Source organism: Nanorana parkeri, unplaced genomic scaffold (genome assembly GCF_000935625.1).
Source record: "Nanorana parkeri isolate BGI_ZX_2015 unplaced genomic scaffold, ASM93562v1 scaffold594, whole genome shotgun sequence".
Taxonomy (NCBI): domain Eukaryota; kingdom Metazoa; phylum Chordata; class Amphibia; order Anura; family Dicroglossidae; genus Nanorana; species Nanorana parkeri.
The window spans coordinates 35,624-52,900 of NW_017306862.1; the positions used below are offsets into that span (position 1 = coordinate 35,624).

The 17,277-nt window shown below is 41.0% G+C and overlaps 1 protein-coding gene across 1 annotated transcript in view; it reads right to left on the bottom strand.

The window, feature by feature from the left end:
* Nucleotides 1-17,277, bottom strand: part of MCTP2 (multiple C2 and transmembrane domain containing 2) — a 186,903-nt gene that overhangs the window by 31,371 nt on the left and 138,255 nt on the right. Inside the window, exons 16-18 of the mRNA XM_018562726.1 lie at nt 15,632-15,733; nt 15,454-15,528; nt 13,475-13,594 (exon numbers count right to left, since the gene is read on the bottom strand). Coding sequence (XP_018418228.1) covers nt 13,475-13,594; nt 15,454-15,528; nt 15,632-15,733 — 297 coding nt within the window. The remainder of the gene's footprint in view (nt 1-13,474; nt 13,595-15,453; nt 15,529-15,631; nt 15,734-17,277) is intronic.

The following is a 17,277-nucleotide window of genomic DNA, read 5'->3' on the forward strand; positions in this document are numbered from 1 at the left end:
CTGATCATAGAAAATCTGCAGATAATATAGGCGTGTGACCAGCTTTAGAATTTCGTTCATTCGAGAAAAAGTTTCCATCTTGCTCCTTCGATGTTTTTCGTCACTACAGGTGAAAAATCAATCATTGATTCAACCCCATTAACTATTAAGACAATTTTTTCTCCCAAAATTCTACTGGCGTCAGGCCAACTTAACAAAGTACCCAAATGCAGAAAAAAAATAAGTCTGCCATTACATATAAACAGTCGCCAGGCTCAAGTAATTTTCTTTTCCCAAATATAACAAACAAGAAAAAGTTTGACACTATTGTCAGCACACTTATAAACACGGGGGTGCCAAAAAGATAGCAAGCAGTTCAGCAAATGCTGACAAGAAAGCTCATCGTTCCCAACTGCTCAGATGAAGGGCTGAAGCAATTAGAAATGGAGTCTAATCTTGGCTAAGTGCATTAACACTCTTTGACCTCCCAAACAATAGATTAGGCCTCTGCTTCACAATGCATCCCTTAGGCTTTCAAGTAGGCGGTTATCTCGTTTAAATGAGCTATGCTGTATGCATTTCTCATATATGTGTGTTTTAAATTGCAGAAGAAGACTATATTAGTGGTATTACATTTTTCCTTTAAACAATGAATTAACAGACTTTTTCAAACATTTGTATACTTTATATTATCCACATTCTAGAAAAATGTCATCTCAGTTCATTTTAGTTGGCTTTATGTACCTAGTTTAGTTGGCTTTATGTACTGTCTGTGCTTTGCATGTACAAACTTTATATACACATATAAACACTGGCTTTTCAGAGCAGCATCGATAAAAAACGCATATACTGTACAACTTTTGTAGTAAAGGGACAGGAACTTGATACTATAGGGAGATCATTCTTGGAAGAAATCTGTGCTTCCTAATTCAGTAGTAAAAAATGCTATTTGCTTGGTTGCCATACAGATCCTCCAGCTTTACTGTGCAAGTCCCTAAACCGGAATAAGTGTGCATCTGAAAGAGTGGGACCAGTATATATTTATTTCTTCTTTATTGTATTATACTCCGTGACGTACAGCACATTAGGAAGAAAATCACATAGCATTATGGGTATTGGCCTGCGGCCGCTGTCACTATACAATAAAGACAGTAGGAGATTCCTCAATCAACACTCGTAAACACTGATGGAGGAATCTGGTATATTGCTTTTATTTGTTCAGCCCACTGGTTGAAGGAAAAAATAGTGTATGGACAGCCCTTCCAAATGGTACCGACAGTGACTCCTGGAAGGGGTCCTGGGCAAACGTAAATAGGAGACTTTGCCTTCACCTCTGAAAGCTGGAGAAAAAGGGGGGATATAGCAGTCACATGACCACCAATAAATCAAAGTAAAAAAGGTATATAAAAAGCATTTTTGATCACTAAAATAACACGGTATGTTTAAAGTGCTAAGTGTGAAATATTCAAATACACTATAAAGGGCAAACTGCACACACTATATACCCATACATTAAAACAAATCCCTTTTAGGTGATTTTGACTTTTATATCTTAAAATGCTTAGAAACAGATATGGAAGGACTGGAGAACAGTTATAAAAATAATGCATGAAAAAGGAAAACATTTCAAATCTGCCATTGCAAATTGTTTCTAAAAATTCTACTAGCGTCTCCCACACAGCTCCACGGCCCTTCAATTGAAAGCATATGAAAAAGAAACTACCTTGCTATAAAGAAACAAACCACCAGCATTTACATACATCTTTTGACAGCCACCGAAAATGTAAAACGCTTCATGAAATGCCTGGGCATTAGAGTATGTGGACAATTTCGATCGCAACTTATAACACTTTGCAGGGAAAAAGAGCAGGCATCATTATCACAAACACTGTCATGTCTCAGATTAGCCAGATTTCAAAGCGACGAGGACAAGTTTTAATGGGCATGGGGCTAGTTAGAGCACAATCCTGTCTATTTAATGCATACCTCTATTAAAATGAATGCCATATTTGAACACACAGCCACAGATGCTTAATGTACACAGCTGTGTTCTGGAAAGTCAGAGGTTGCGGTGCACAGTGGAACAATGCATGCTGAAAGAGCAAGCCTGCAAAACAAAAGGCAAGTCTTCCACAAGCTTGGCTGGGAACAGCACATAGATTGGCCATTAATTATGTTTCTTCTTATAATACTGTGCGAGGGAAAAAAAAATAACACAAAGTAAAACACACACAATTTTTTTTATACATCATGATTGCAGGCTGCATGTGCTGCAAAGAGCACAATGTTTGTAAGCAATGAGTCAAATAATGAAGGTTAACTCCAGCGAAAGCTTTTTTTTTAATTGAATGGAAAGGTTTAGAAACTGTCTGATCTCTATGAGCCTCCCAAGATTTTCTATCACTTCTTGTCTTTGTGATAACCGTTTCCAGGACCACAAATGATGGGAGAGTCTCCCCAACAACAGGGCCACAGACCGCCATAAAAACATGACAGAGGTTCTCAACCTTCCTCTCTACACCGTAGGGGCTAATTTATGAAGCAATCACCCACCATATAGCTGGGCGAATGCCATTCGCAGGGCAAAATTGCCACTAGATGGAGCCATTAAGCATTCCTATGCTTCTTGGCACCATCTAGTGGCAGTAATGCCCTCTGAGCGGCGCTGATCAAGCTTTGGGCAAACGCTTTCTGAACCATTTCCACTAGATAGATGGAGACATAGACAAAAACAAAGATTCTATGATGAGATGCATACAAGTATTTGCCTGAGATCCATCTTCTGTAGTGCAATCCCCTTCTCTCGTCTTTTTACAAAGTAGAAAGAAGCATTGGCCGGGTCTCTCAGGAAATCTCCTCAATGGCCTCTTTCTTTTCGAAATGTTGCATTGGGCCACAGTGACAAAAATGGGACCAAGGTAACCATTCTCCACACTATCCTACAATTTGGCTTTACTTACCCTTTAAAGGGAACCTGTACTAAGAGAAATACGGAAGCTGCCATTGCTGTCCTCCTACTGAAAATACATGTTATCTATGCTGCAATACTTTTGGAGCAGCTGACTTACTGGACATGCAGATCAGAAAAGTCAGAATTAGGTTGGAATTGCTAATCTGCATTCTTGTTCTTGAGTCAGTAACTTGTACTGAAACCAGCAGATCAACATGACAGGCAGAGAACTAGTATTTTTCTGGAAAGGTCAGCAATGGCAGCCTCCATACGTCTTCACTATTGGATTTGATTTGCATGATAACTTATCTCAATAACTAAAATGTAAGATATTGCAGCTTACCGATCTTTAGATATAGGCTGCATTCATTTTTCATTTTTGATGCTAAGAACATTATCAGCAAGTACAGAAAAGAAATGTTGATCTTGCCACAAATGCCATGCCCATGTTACTTCCTGTAACCTCAATAGAAAGCAAAAACAATCTAATCTTTCTTTTGCAAAAAGCTAATCCTATGACCCCCATGTAATGGAGAAAAACAAAAGCAGTCATGTTTGAAGTCCAGCCTGGGTGACAACCATGCCTCCCGCCACATATACAGTGGGGAAGTGTGTAGCTACCCAAGTAGAGGAAGTGGATTATTTGTAGGATCACCCCATCAGGACCAGCGAGAGCAGCAAGCTGCAATGTATTAAATTTCTGTTTTTAGGGTTTAGCCATACTTTTTAAACATAATTTTAAACATAAATCAAACACAGTAACAAGAGCCTGTAACTTTACACTACATCAAGTCTGTCCTTTCAGTAGAATTCTATTTAATAAATCTCTTCCCGGGTGTGAGAACACCTGAAAAGGTAGCAGAGTTCTGGAACATATTGCTTTAGAAAGCATAATATTATCCTTGGGCTCAGACTGATCCAATAAAAAGGCATCATAGCTTCAGGACAGCAGTACCTTGCTAGGGCTGGAACACTGTAAAATCACACACTTCCTGGAGTGGTTTTAAGATTGCAAACTTGCTAAAAACCTATGAAGCTTTAGAAGGAAAAATCAAAATGAAGAAAGAGCAAAAAAAGAGACTCATTTGTGATATTCTAGCACCACCTGCTGGAAGAATGAAGTATACAATTTAGGAACTTTCCTAACACTTGGTTTTCTCTTTAGTTTACCCAATGTATTTAAACATTTAACACCACGCCACTAGATGATGTGATATATCTACCTTCCTATATTAATTAATTCTGTAAATGTACAGGTATAATTAATGCTCAGTGATCCCCATAGATCAATTAAAACTTGTGTTACTAGCTATATAAACTTTAAAGTGCAATTGCATCCAAGAGTGGAGACTTCTGTCAGGCTTTATTGCGGTCTATGGCTCATTTCTCATGGGCACTCCATCAGTCCATTTATGGTCCATGATTACACACTTCAAAAATGGACTGCAATGTATTCCATGGGTGGCCCAATGCAAGTGGGTGTACACCCATTTACATTCGGGTCCATTCAGGTTCCATGGGACTGAATGCAATAAGTTTGTGAACCTGAACCGATGTAGGTGGACATATGTCTGTTTATTTCCAACAGCCTATAAGGATTACATGGGACCATTTTTCCTCCATTATAAGATAGAGGAAAAACTAAAAACACCAGGAATGGGTGTCACCAGAAAAGGAAGACACAGCCAAGGATACACAATGCAAGTCTTACAGTTTTCTTCAAAGAATCACAGCTGAATCCAAGGTGTTGCTGTTTTTTAATATTGTTGCTAATTTTCACCTCTGTGCTCCTACCTTCACATGTTGTAGTCTGTGATGGAGCAGGCTCATTTAACTTTCTTGCCCCAATGTTTGTACCAAGTGACGCAAAGTAATTCTAGTGAACCGTCATCTCTGGTTGCATTGCCTTTGAAAATGACAGGTTGGTCTTACTGAATTCAGTGGGAAAACCACCAGAAGGTGACAATGCTCCGCCTCCTGATTTCCTCATTAGCTGGAAAACCGCCTTCCTGGCCAATCAGCATCTAGCTGGCTTCCCGATCAATCAGGTAATTACTCACTGCCCGGCTTCCTGATTGGCTGGGAAGCTGTTTTCCCGGCCAATCACAATCAAGCAGGCCAAACAACATGGAGCCGGCGTCCCTGGCAATAAGGAAGCTGGGCGGCATGTCATTACCCGCTGCCCAGCTACCTGATTTTCCGGGAAGCCTGCTCCATGCCAGCAGAAGCACCTCTATTGGTATCGGCGAGTAGCGAAAGCAAACCGGTATTGGTGCATCCATAGTTTTGATTAAAACTATATTTTTGTATTGGGACAAATAGATTGTCATGAAGGAAAAGTAGATTCCTCCCCAACCCCCCAGCTTTAGTCCTTGGACAAGTAGTTTTTTTATATTGAATAACTATTAGATCCATTTCGCTGGGGACGAAACCCCAACGTAAAGACATAGGAAGTTTTGCTCTTTTAACGTACAACAAAGTCTTAGTCTATGGACGCAGGCTCTGCATCAGAACGTCAGCCTGTAGTCCAGATGAGCATCAAGCAGCATAGGGTGACAATGCTGCTCCTCCATAGATACAGTTCAGTGGCGTGAGCATTGTCACCTTAGGACAGGAAATGTGTTACTGGCAGGAACACCAAGTGGAGAAAAAAGGAAGAAAAGCCTGCAGAAAGAAAATAAATGCAGCCACAGCATCTAAGGACTGGTAAGCTGCAATATATTAATATATTGGTTTACAGTTTAGATATCCTTTGAATGTATTTACCCCTTACTTGCCTTGAAATAAACATTTAAGAGATTCAATAGATCTAAGTAACGGAGTACTCACTTACGTCTCCTCTACTAAGAGACTTACTTAGGCTACCTCTAAAGACTATCACCTCAGACACTGTGGTGTCGTAGTGTTCTGAGAATACACCGCTCCCCTCACCAGCATGCTATACTCCTATGTTTGAGAAAGGCCAATAAGTCAATTATTTCATATGATATAAAACAATGTTAAAAAAATATACATGAAGGTATTCATTATTGGAAGATCAGTGGATACAAACTTTGCATATGAAATTATGACAAATGAGCACTCGCCATGTGTAAGCATTATGAGCATTCCATACTGCGGGTGTGGGGAAGTCCTGTGTATGGTGTACAGACTGCTACACTGTCTGGTGGGGACTTTAGGCATGTAAGTGCAGGGGGTGCAGGGAAGGTGGCAGGGTGTTATGGGTAAGTTAATGTTTTCAGAATTTGTGACAAAGTGAACTTACCCTTTAAACCTTTGTTAGGGCAGTATTCAAATTTAGTTTACAACTGATAATGAAATGTACCAGCACAGTACAGACAGGGTTAATTAGAGTAAACATTAAGAGCCCCTTAACAACAAGGTGCATCGTGAACGTGCTTAATAGGTACTGAGTAATGTCACCCCAAACTCAGCCAAGCAAATGCGTTTTTTCCCGTCATGGGAAAAAACATTGAACGCATGTCGCCAAATCTGTGACATGTACTTCTTTTCCACGTTTGTCGTGCATCCAGGAACCCAATTAGGATTACTGGGAATGGATGACAAATGCAGAAAATGTTCCGCAAACGTACGTTCCCATGACGCGCGTCCCTGCTATGCCCTGGTGTTAATGATCCTTACTCCCCACAGCCCCCTCCTTAACATTAAATTGGGAGGAGGAAGCTAGGCAAGAGTTTTAAGTAAGTCAAAAACCCTTAAAATGTAACCAAGCAATTTTTTAAATATTTTCTAAAGCTATGCAATGTGAATGAAAACATATAACAAAAAACTAAAAGTAGGCATTGTTCCAATTTGGCTTCAAAAGTAAAAATAGACTTACAGTAAAACTCCGGGCAAACACCTAAATGCAACTGGATTACATATATGTTTACCTACCAAAGGATTTATATTAAAAAAACAAATTTGCACATCGATGGCTTAATACGTGGCTCTAAGCGGAGCAATTTATTGATCAGCTTCCCATGTGACCTCTCTACTTCTGGCCTCCTCATTGGACAGTGAATTAACATCACCACCTCTGTCCATAGAGCAGGGAGCTGACCAAAGAAGTCATTCTAAATCTGCAAGCAGCAGATCTTACTGACTAGCAGAGTCTTGTGTATCACAATGGCTGACCAAAATTACAAATCCTTTGGCAAGTAAAACAGACATGTATGTCACCTGTGTATTTAGCTGTTTTGGCTGGAGATCCACATTAACCTACCTTTCCTTGAAGCGGATTAACAGAGATCTGTGCAAACTATTACCTTCTATGCAATCAAAACCCAAACTGTCAAAACAAGCAAAGACACGGAGGAATCTACACTGGCCTTGTGTAATGAAAAGGATGGCAAGGCTCTAACGATGAGAGGCAAGCTGCAGGAGCCCTTCCCAGACCGCAAAAAAGGGTTTCATTTCATCAACAGATCAGATCAGGCAGCTAAAATTATTAAAGAGCGGTACTTGTAACTGTCACCTGTGGTGGGTATAATTACAGGCCTCTGCTCAGAAAACACCCACATCAAATGGCAATAAAAAGGACCTGCAGCATGCCAAGTTTAGGCCGACAATGTAGAATGCACACCACCCGAAGAGAGCCCCACAAGAATCAGCGGAGGAGACTAATAAAAATGACAGCTTAGAAACAAATGACAATAAAGCTTAGGGCAGTAAAGACGACGGCATTCAATTAGCTGCAAATGTAAGTGCTTTTTCTGCAACCTTATTGGTCAAATGATGGAGAACCGTGAAATATGGAGCAAAACAGTATAAATTACTTAATTTGTCAAAAACCCCAACCGTAAATATACAGGGTTTTTTGGATAATAATTTGCAGCTTTTAAATGAATGCTACCAAAATATTTGTATTCAAAAGAATAAAAAGTCATATTCCTAGTTATTTCCTTTATACATGCTGTATTGCCATTAGCAGTGATAGTGTCACTGTCTGAATTCAACACATACACTATATTGCCAAAATTATTGGGACACCCCTCCAAATCATTGGATTTAGGTGTTCCAATCCCCTCCATGACCACAGGTGTATAAAATCAAGCATGCAGACGCTTCTACAAACATTTGTGAAAGAATGGGTCGCTCTCAGCAGCTCAGTGATTTCAAGCATAGTACCTTGATAGGTTGCCACCTGTGCAATACGCCCATCCATGAAATGTCCTTGCTACTAAATATTCCACAGTCAACTGTTAGTGGTATTATAACAAAGTGGAAGCAACTGGGAACAACAGCAACTCAGCCACGAAGGGGTAGGCCACGTAAAATGACAGAGCGGGGTCAGCGCATGCGCAGAAGTCGCCAACTGTCTGCAGAGTCAAGCTACAGACCTCCAAACTTCATGTGGCCTTCAGAATGGCACAATAACACTGCGTAGAGAGCTTCATGGAATGGGTTTCCATGGCCGAGCAGCTGCCTCCAAGCCTTAGATCACCAAGTGCAATGCAAAGTGTCAGATGCAGTGGTGTAAAGCACGCTGCCACTGGACTCTAGAGAAGTGGAGACGTGTTTTCTGGAGTGATGAATCACGCTTCTTTTTCTGGCAATCTGATGGATGTGTCTGGATTTGGCGGTTGCCAGGAGAACAGTACTTGCCTGACTGCATTGTGCCAAGTGTAAAGTTTGTTGAGGGGGATTATGGTGTGGGGTTGTTTTTCAAGGGGTTGGGCTCGGCCCCATAGTTCCAGTGAAGAGAACTCTTAGGGCATTAGCATACCAATACATTTTGGACAATTTCATGCTCCCAACTTTGTGGGAACATTTTAGGGATGGCCCCTTTCTGTTCCAACATGACTGCGCACCAGTGCACATAGCAAGGTCCATAAAGACATGGATGAGCGTGTTTGGGGTGGAGGAACTTGACTGACCTGCACAGAGTCCTGACCTCAACCCAATAGAACACCTTTGGGATGAATTAGAGCGGCGACTGCAAGCCAGGCCTCACAAATGCGCTTCTGGAAGAATGGTCAAACATTCCCATAGACACACTCCTAAATCTTGTGGATGCCTTCCCAGAAGAGTTGAAGCTGTTATAGCGGCAAAGGGTGGGCCAACTCAATATTGAACCCTACGGACTAAGGCTGGGATGCCATTAGAGTTCATGTGCGTGTAAAGGCAGGCGTCCCAATACTTTTGGCAATATAGTGTATATTTATATCATTGAGGTGACAAGATATCTGGCACACATGGTGGTATTTAGCAGGCTTTTAAAAAACAAATTTCAAATAAAAGGTTAAAATGAATCAACCACTAGTAAATTTGGCCCAAATAGTCCATTGAGGTTGGTCATTTGAATCAGGGTTATACACAATATGAGGAAACAATGTTAAACGAGGCCCCTACATTACATGGGTGGCAGCCTGAATTTTATCTGCCACACCTTTTCGTTCATAAACATCAGAAAGGGAATATGCTGTAATATGACATTTCAAAACTGATATATCAATAGACCTAAAATATTGTTCATGTTCAGAAAAAAGTGTCAGCTTAGGGAAACGTGCCTAGGCATAATTCTGCCATATCTAATATACACACACCTCCAATTATACAAAAATTGCTTTGGGTACACACAACCTCACAAAACACCCTTACATACAATAGTCTAAACATTTTTGAGTTACTTGCAGGGAGAATATTAGGTTTCAGCTATTTTTTCTAGAAAAGGTAAAAAAATAATAGGAAGACGCAAAACTGTTTTTGGAAAACCATTTAGTATAGATATTTGTATTTATGCAAGTTAAAGGAGAACTATCTGGATAGTGAAATGCACTCATCCTCACAGTCAGTCACTGCCCCTGCAGGGATTCCCCCTCCCCTCTTCATTCCTCCAGCAATGAATGGAGAGACAGACAGGGGAGGGGGCGAGCACAGCTGGCTCTGGCTCTTAGAGAGGCAGAGCCAGCTGTCAATCAGGTGGATCTCGGGTGGATCAGGGTGGATCTCGAAAATATTGTCAGGATCTTTACAGGCTGAAGCGTGACTATATGCTGCCAGCATATAGCGGGCAATGGCCCGCATTGTGCAGAGTTTTGGGTCACAGGAGGACATTAGTAAATGCCCCTCCTTTTCAAAAGTCCATTCACAGAAAGCTTTGTATTTGGTGAATTGTGCCATCAAATAAAGTGTACTGTGATTGGGCAAGAGGAGAGGAGGGGCAAGTAAACTATGCAAAGGCTGCTGTGTAGGAAACCTCAAGGTTTAGTGTGTTGGAGCGCTGGTATATAGAGAGATGGCTATACTATCAGCACTCAGTGTAATTGTAAACATTGTAGAGAGCTGTAGGAACTGGCATAACCCATGTTGCATGTAACTATTATTAAGAAGCAGATTTTAAATAAAGATAACTATCCTGGAGTCCTTCCTTAATACACAGTTGTATGTAAACAGTTTATATACAGTGGTCCTATCCACATATCAATACTGCTGCTTACAATGGCTATTCAAAACCACATTCACATGTTCATTTGCAGTATCTATCTAGTCATTATTTACAACAGCATCATGCTACTTTTGCAGATTTAATCTACATCCTCAGCAGTAGTTTTAAAATTAAGGGCTAAGTATTGAACATAGATATAGGTGTAATATTATTACTGCTCTTCCAGAGCTGTGCCCGGCCTCAGGATTAGGGTAAGACCACAAATCTCTGTGGGAAATCCCTTTTGGCAGCCAAACCAGCTGCATACTGGGCTACCACATTAGCTGCTGAATCCCGAAGTAGAATAAACTCTCCTATGAAACAGTGCAAACAATGTTTGACATAATGAATAGGAAATACTATATGGCAGGATCGGTTTATTTTTACTCATTACTAGGTTGATATCAAACCTTCTGAACACAGCTAAAGCTTCAGTTATTGAATTCACTTCTTGGACTGTTAACAACATTGGCAGAGAAGAAAAATGTGAACATCTTTAAAAAGTGTAAATGCATCAATGTAAATCCAATGAACTGCTTTAAATGGCACCTCGCCTAGATTACCAATGTGTTGTATTCTGAACTGGCCCTGCAATCTAGGTTCACCGAGCTCAGTGAGGATTGCAGCTGTAGACAAGAACTCTGTATCCCAGCAGGACTCAAACAGGACAGGGTCCAATGCTGAATCCAGCTACCTATCTACACTACAGACATGCTCTCAAAACCATATTTGTAGATCCAGGTTACCTGTTAACCCTGTGGTAAACAAAACTGAAACAAGGCCCACATAATGGTAGCCATACGCATGTATATACTGTCACAAGATACAGCAGATAGTTCATATGTATATGGCATGTATAATGGCTTCATCAGAGGACAGAATTACCTAAAACAGCAAAGCAACCCCCTTTCCCCAACCATACTACATCACCTCCATGTCAGGGACATTCAGACAGTCAATTAGACCGTGTCTGATGCGATACTTCGACCAACCAAGGTATATTCATCAGAAAACAAACTGTTTTCAGTAAAACCAAGTGTGTCTAAATGTGCCTGTCTGTCCTATCCTTAATGAAAGCAGTGAGATCCTCCATGTGCATGATATCATTGAATCTCAAAACCCACTGGTGCAACGTGGAAGGCATTGCCTGTTTCCACATAATACAAATTCAAAATACAAGCTTTAGCAACGTTAAGGAGATGCAGTGTCAGAGTTTTTCAATATCCAGATATTGGGAATTGGTGTAAGGTGAAGCAAACACGCCACAGGATCGCCGGTTAGGTCTATATCTGTAAGTTTGAATATTATAGATCAGTGGTTCTCAACTCGTGGGTCGCGACCCAAAAGTGGGTCGCGACACCCTCTGCAGTGGGTCGCAGAGTCATGTCTGCATAGACCGGCCCATCTGCATTAGAGAGAACTAGAGGGGGAATTTGTGGTTCAGCCTGTGGAACCTCATAATGTCAAACTGTCCCCTCTCTCCCGGCCTCCCCCGGGCTCTCCGATAAAGTGGTATGGCCCGGGGAGAGAGGGGACTATTTCCTCACTTTCGGGCCGGCGCATTAATATCGGGCCGCGGCGCCCGACAATTAAGTAATAGTTCCGGTCTGCACGGGAGAGTACAGCAGATATCAATCCGCCGCTGTATCTACTGTACTCTCCAGTCCAGATAGTTCAGTCGGCTGGAATCAGAGAAAGGTAGGCAGGCAGATAAAGTTCCCTGCACTGACAGGGAACTTTATGACAGGGGACACTGATGGTCATTATGTATTCCAAACCCACATAATATCCAATAGTGTCCCCTGTCGTAATGTCTCCTGTCAATGCAGAAGCTTCGGGGGCATTAGCAGGGGCTTAGTAGAGAACCTGCCGTGGTGCCCCTACTAATGAATACCCTGTGACTAGAATTGTTACATTTTAGGACATTCATAGAAAATGTGCAAAAGTGGCCCACCAACTTCTCAACGCCAGCATCTATTTCACGATCCTGGGAAGATGTGTGCAAGGACATGAGGGGGTCCAATACCACCTGGTTAGTATCATGTAGTTCAATTCCTGGTACTGGTTGTTGGGCTTAATGTACTTGAGCATACAGTATATCAACACTATGGAACATGATGGTAACGTTATATTACATAGACTGCTCGACTGCTCTACAGCAGTGGTTCTCAACCTGTGTAACCTCGGGACCCACATGTTTCCTTGGTCATTAAGGCGTGACCCAAAAATGATTTCATTTCTGAAACATTTTAATTTATTACACAAAACAACTTGTGCAGTATTCAGCAATATATATTTTGCTGAAAGTAAATGAATTAAAAAAAATTAAAAAGTTTATAAAGAATAAAAATTAAATATTTAAAAAAATTAAAATAAAAACGTGTGGGGGTGGCGGTTGCGGGGTACAGTTCCAATGGATGTTTATATAATGGGGGGTGGGGGGGAATGACAGGGGCACCACGGCAGGTTCTCTACTAAGCCCCTGCTAATGCCCCCCGAAGCTTCTGCATTGACAGGAGACATTACGACAGGGGACACTATTGGATATTATGTGGGTTTGGAATACATAATGACCATCAGTGTCCCCTGTCAAAGTTCCCTGTCAGTGCAGAAGCTGGGGGAGGGGTGCATTAGCATAGGCTCTGCTGCAGGTACAAAAATTGCAGCGGAGCCCCCTGCTAATGCCCCCCCCCAATATCCTCCCCAGCTTCTGCACTGAGGACAATATGTGTGAGAGTGCCCTCTCTCCCCGGGCCATACCACTTTATCGGAGAGCCCGGGGGAGGCCGGGAGAGAGGGGACAGTTTGACATTATGAGGTTCCACAGGCTGAACCACAAATTCCCCCTCTAGTTCTCTCTAATGCAGATGGGCCGGTCTATGCAGACATGACTCCGCGACCCACTGCAGAGGGTGTCGCGACCCACTTTTGGGTCGCGACCCACGAGTTGAGAACCACTGCTCTACAGAACACACTCAGTGTTCATTTTTAAGACATTTACACACCTAATCTGAAGTTCTAGCCAAAATTAAAATCCTTACTTAGAAAAGGGTGATAAGCTGACTAGGACGTAAAATAAAAAACATGTAATTGCCAGGGAAAAACATGGAACTCACCAAGAACGCTATTACACTTCTTTTTGTAGACTCCCACTGAAAGCAGCTCTTTATGAAACGCATTGTGTTCCAGATTGCCATAGTGATCTTTTTGACACGGTAAACATTCCTCGATAAGATCTAAGAGAAAGGAAAACTGATGAATATTTGGGAAACAGAAGTCTTGTACAAAGAATCAATTTCACCCTAAGGATCCTTTATGTTCAATAATGTTCTCTCTAGGTTCACCGATGACATATTTAAAAACGTTTTGAGCCTAGAACTAACAATAGGGACAAAGGGGGAGTGTTGGTAATTCAGAAAAGTAGCAACTGCAGAGTTAAAAAAAACATGCTATTTTGATAATATTACTTAAGCGTAGAATGGAGGTCAGTAGAACACAGTTTACCTAGCACAAAATAACACTTACATCCAGTGCACATTAAATCTGAACTCTGGGCACAAAGCCACAAAGAACACAGTGGTTTGCAAAAGTATTCACCCTTTGCCCTCCCCCCCCGTTTATTTATCCTTTTTTGTTGCATTACCACCTGGAATTGATTTTTGGGGGGGTTGTATCATTTGATTTACATAACATGCCTACCACTTTGATGATGCAAAATATTTTTTTATTGTGATACAAAAAAGAACTTTGTAGAGCCACCTTTTGCAGCAATTACAGCTGCAAGCTAGGCACATCCTGCCATTGGGATTTTTGCCCATTCTTCAAGGCAAAACTGCTCCAGTTCCTTCAAGTTGCATGGGTTTCGCTGGTGTACAGCAATCTAAGTCATGCCTCAGATTCTCAATTGGATTGAGGTCTGGCCTTGACTAGGCCATTCCAAGACATTTAACTGTTTCCCCTAAACCGATTGTTGCTTTACAAGTATGCTTAGGGTCATTGTCCTGCTGGAACCTCCGTCGCAGTCTCGTATCGTTGTCAGACTGAAACAGGTTTCACTCAAGAACTTCCCTGTATTCAGCACCTTCTATCATTCCTTCAATTCTGACCAGTTTGCCAGTCCCTGCCGATGAAAAAACACCCCCACAGCATTATGCTGCAACAACCATGCTTCACTGTGGGGATGGTGTTTTCGGGGTGAGGAGGTCTTAGGTTTGCGCCAGACATAGTGTTTTCCTTGAAGTCCAAAAAGCTCAATTTTAGTCTCATCTGACCAGAGTACCTTCTTCCATATGCAAACTCTGGGGCCTTTTAGAACGTACGTACGTAATATATATATATATATACACACACACACACACACACATACACACACACACACACACATACATATATACATACATACACACTGAGATCATGTGGCACTTACAGGGTTATTCTCAAAAGGGTGAAGAGTTTGGAGAAGGCAGGAGAAGTGAACAATTTAGGACAACATAGCTGAACTGTAAAGTGAGCTGAATTGGAGAATCTTTCCAAATCAGCTATGTTGTCCCAGATTGTTCACTTCTCCTGCCTTCTCCAAACTCTTCACCCTTTTGTATATAACCATGTTAGATTGTACACAGACAGTCTTTTTTAACTAAGTATGTGACTTCTGCAGGCAATTGGTTGTACCAGATCTTATGTAAGGGCTTAATAGCAGAGTGAAAGTAAACATGTTCATCAAGGACCATCTCATACTATATGCCCATGTCATTATTCCATTAAAAGGGTCATTGTGACAGAACAGAGCAACACTGAAGAAGAGATCTTGGTGCAATAGTTTATAAATGGTATAGCATGATTTAACTGCTGGATTTCACCTAGGACCAATTGTTTTGTGAGGGATGGAAAATAACTTTACAAGGATTTTATGTGGTCACATGTTGAGCTGCCCAGTGTGTTTTAAGGTTTACAATAGACTTTGTCTATGGGGTAATTTGGACACATTCATACTATTTCAAAGTTTCTGTACTATTTCTAGAGCACTAAATCAACCAATTTAGTTTTCTCTATCAAAGAGCAATTAACTTGGCCCTTTTCAGTTGATGCCACTAACCTTTTTTGATAACTTGGTGTTTTCTTCCAAAAAGCGCTTCTCTTTTGGGTTAAATGTCCTAATACCCGCTCTGACCTAAAAAATGATTACAAAAATTTAATTTATAAATGAACCTTTTTACAGGTATCAAACTTTGCAATATTGTAAACAAAGGTGTCTTATAGCTTCAACTACTTACTGGATTAAATATCAGATCGATTTCTAAATAGATCGCTCCTTTGGAGGCAGTGGATAAGTCTTTGTTTTTTAACATGTAAGCAATCTGTTGTCCATCCTTAACCTTGAAAGAAAAAAAAATAGTTATGCATCATTTTAGATGAACAGAAAAGACATTTCTTGGCATTTAACTTTTAAGTCTTTAGGTTATACTAATAAGAATCTATATTGTATGGTCGGTCACTGCACATTACAAGCTATTACTGTAACGATAAGGGTGCCATTTTGCAGATGTTAAGATCTGAGATCTACTTGCCTGCATTTGTACACGGACTCTGACAGCTGTCAGGAGCTCTCTGCTCACCTCTGTCATCATGATGATGAACAAAGATTACTACAGAGAAGTGCATTTTTGGCCCAGTGATATGCAGACCTGTGGCGATAGGCAATGTGTCGTGTGGTAAAGTCCCTTCATCATAGAGATGAACAGAGTTTTGCAGAGAGCTTCTGACAGCTATCAAAACCAATGCATTTGTGTGGGCATGAAGCTCATGGTTATTTAAGCCCCTAAGAGCACCCTTAACTGCTAGTCATTTTTAATATTATTTTCATATTTAATATGCTTGCCATACTGTATGTTTGGAAAGTATTTCATATATACATTTTCAGATTCTCTCGATTGGTCATCTCCAAACCAGACAGTAATTTGCATCACCGCCAAACAAGTGCTAAATGCAGAGTCCATTACTTTAACTCAGACAGCACAGGGTGATAGACATGCATTCAGAGAGGAAACAGTAAAACAGAACCTAGGTGATGTATTACCAATAAGGAAGTAGAGCATTTATACACAAGGAGATCATGTACATTAAAACTGATCAAAATGAAGTATGGGTCCAACAAAACTTAGACTAAGTACAAAGTCTATTTTTGTGAAAAAAATCTCCCCCTCACACCACAGTTTGAAATAATCACCTTTAGCTCTGGTCTTGTCACCTACACTGCACCCTGCACCTATGTTCATAAATAGTGCTTGCTAGGCGATGCACCCACTGCACACACCTGACCCCATTCATTCCTATGGATAGGGTCGTACTTCAATATACATAAGTACATCCCCATCTATAAGAATAAATGAGGCTAGCAGCTCGTATACACAAAACAAAATTAAACCCATCCGTTAATGCTTAGGCCCATTTTATACGAGCGCTCAGGTTGTCAGATTTCCAACCCTCCGTTTGCAGATGAAAAACGGACAACGTTCATTTCTATGACTGTGCGGATGAAAACTGATGACCATCAGTTTACATTAGGAAACATCAGTGTCAGTTGAGGTCCGCAATTTGAGACAGATCAGCTCTCCGTTTTGACTGACCGGGACTGATGTAACCCGATGTCAACTGATGATCAGTTTCCGTCCGCTTTTTGGGACTGATATTGTAATACAGCATGGCAAGCTTAATGCATGCTGGGGGAAAGCAAAGAGTCATGGGAATTTACCATACTTTAATAAAAAAAAGTCCAAAACGGATGTGTAAAAAAAAACAAAACGGATGTAAACTGAACTGACAACTGATGTGCTAAATTATGTAAACTGATTCGGTTTTCATCAGATTTTTTGTATCCAGGAACCTTGACTGAACTGATGACACTCGTGTGAAATGGGCC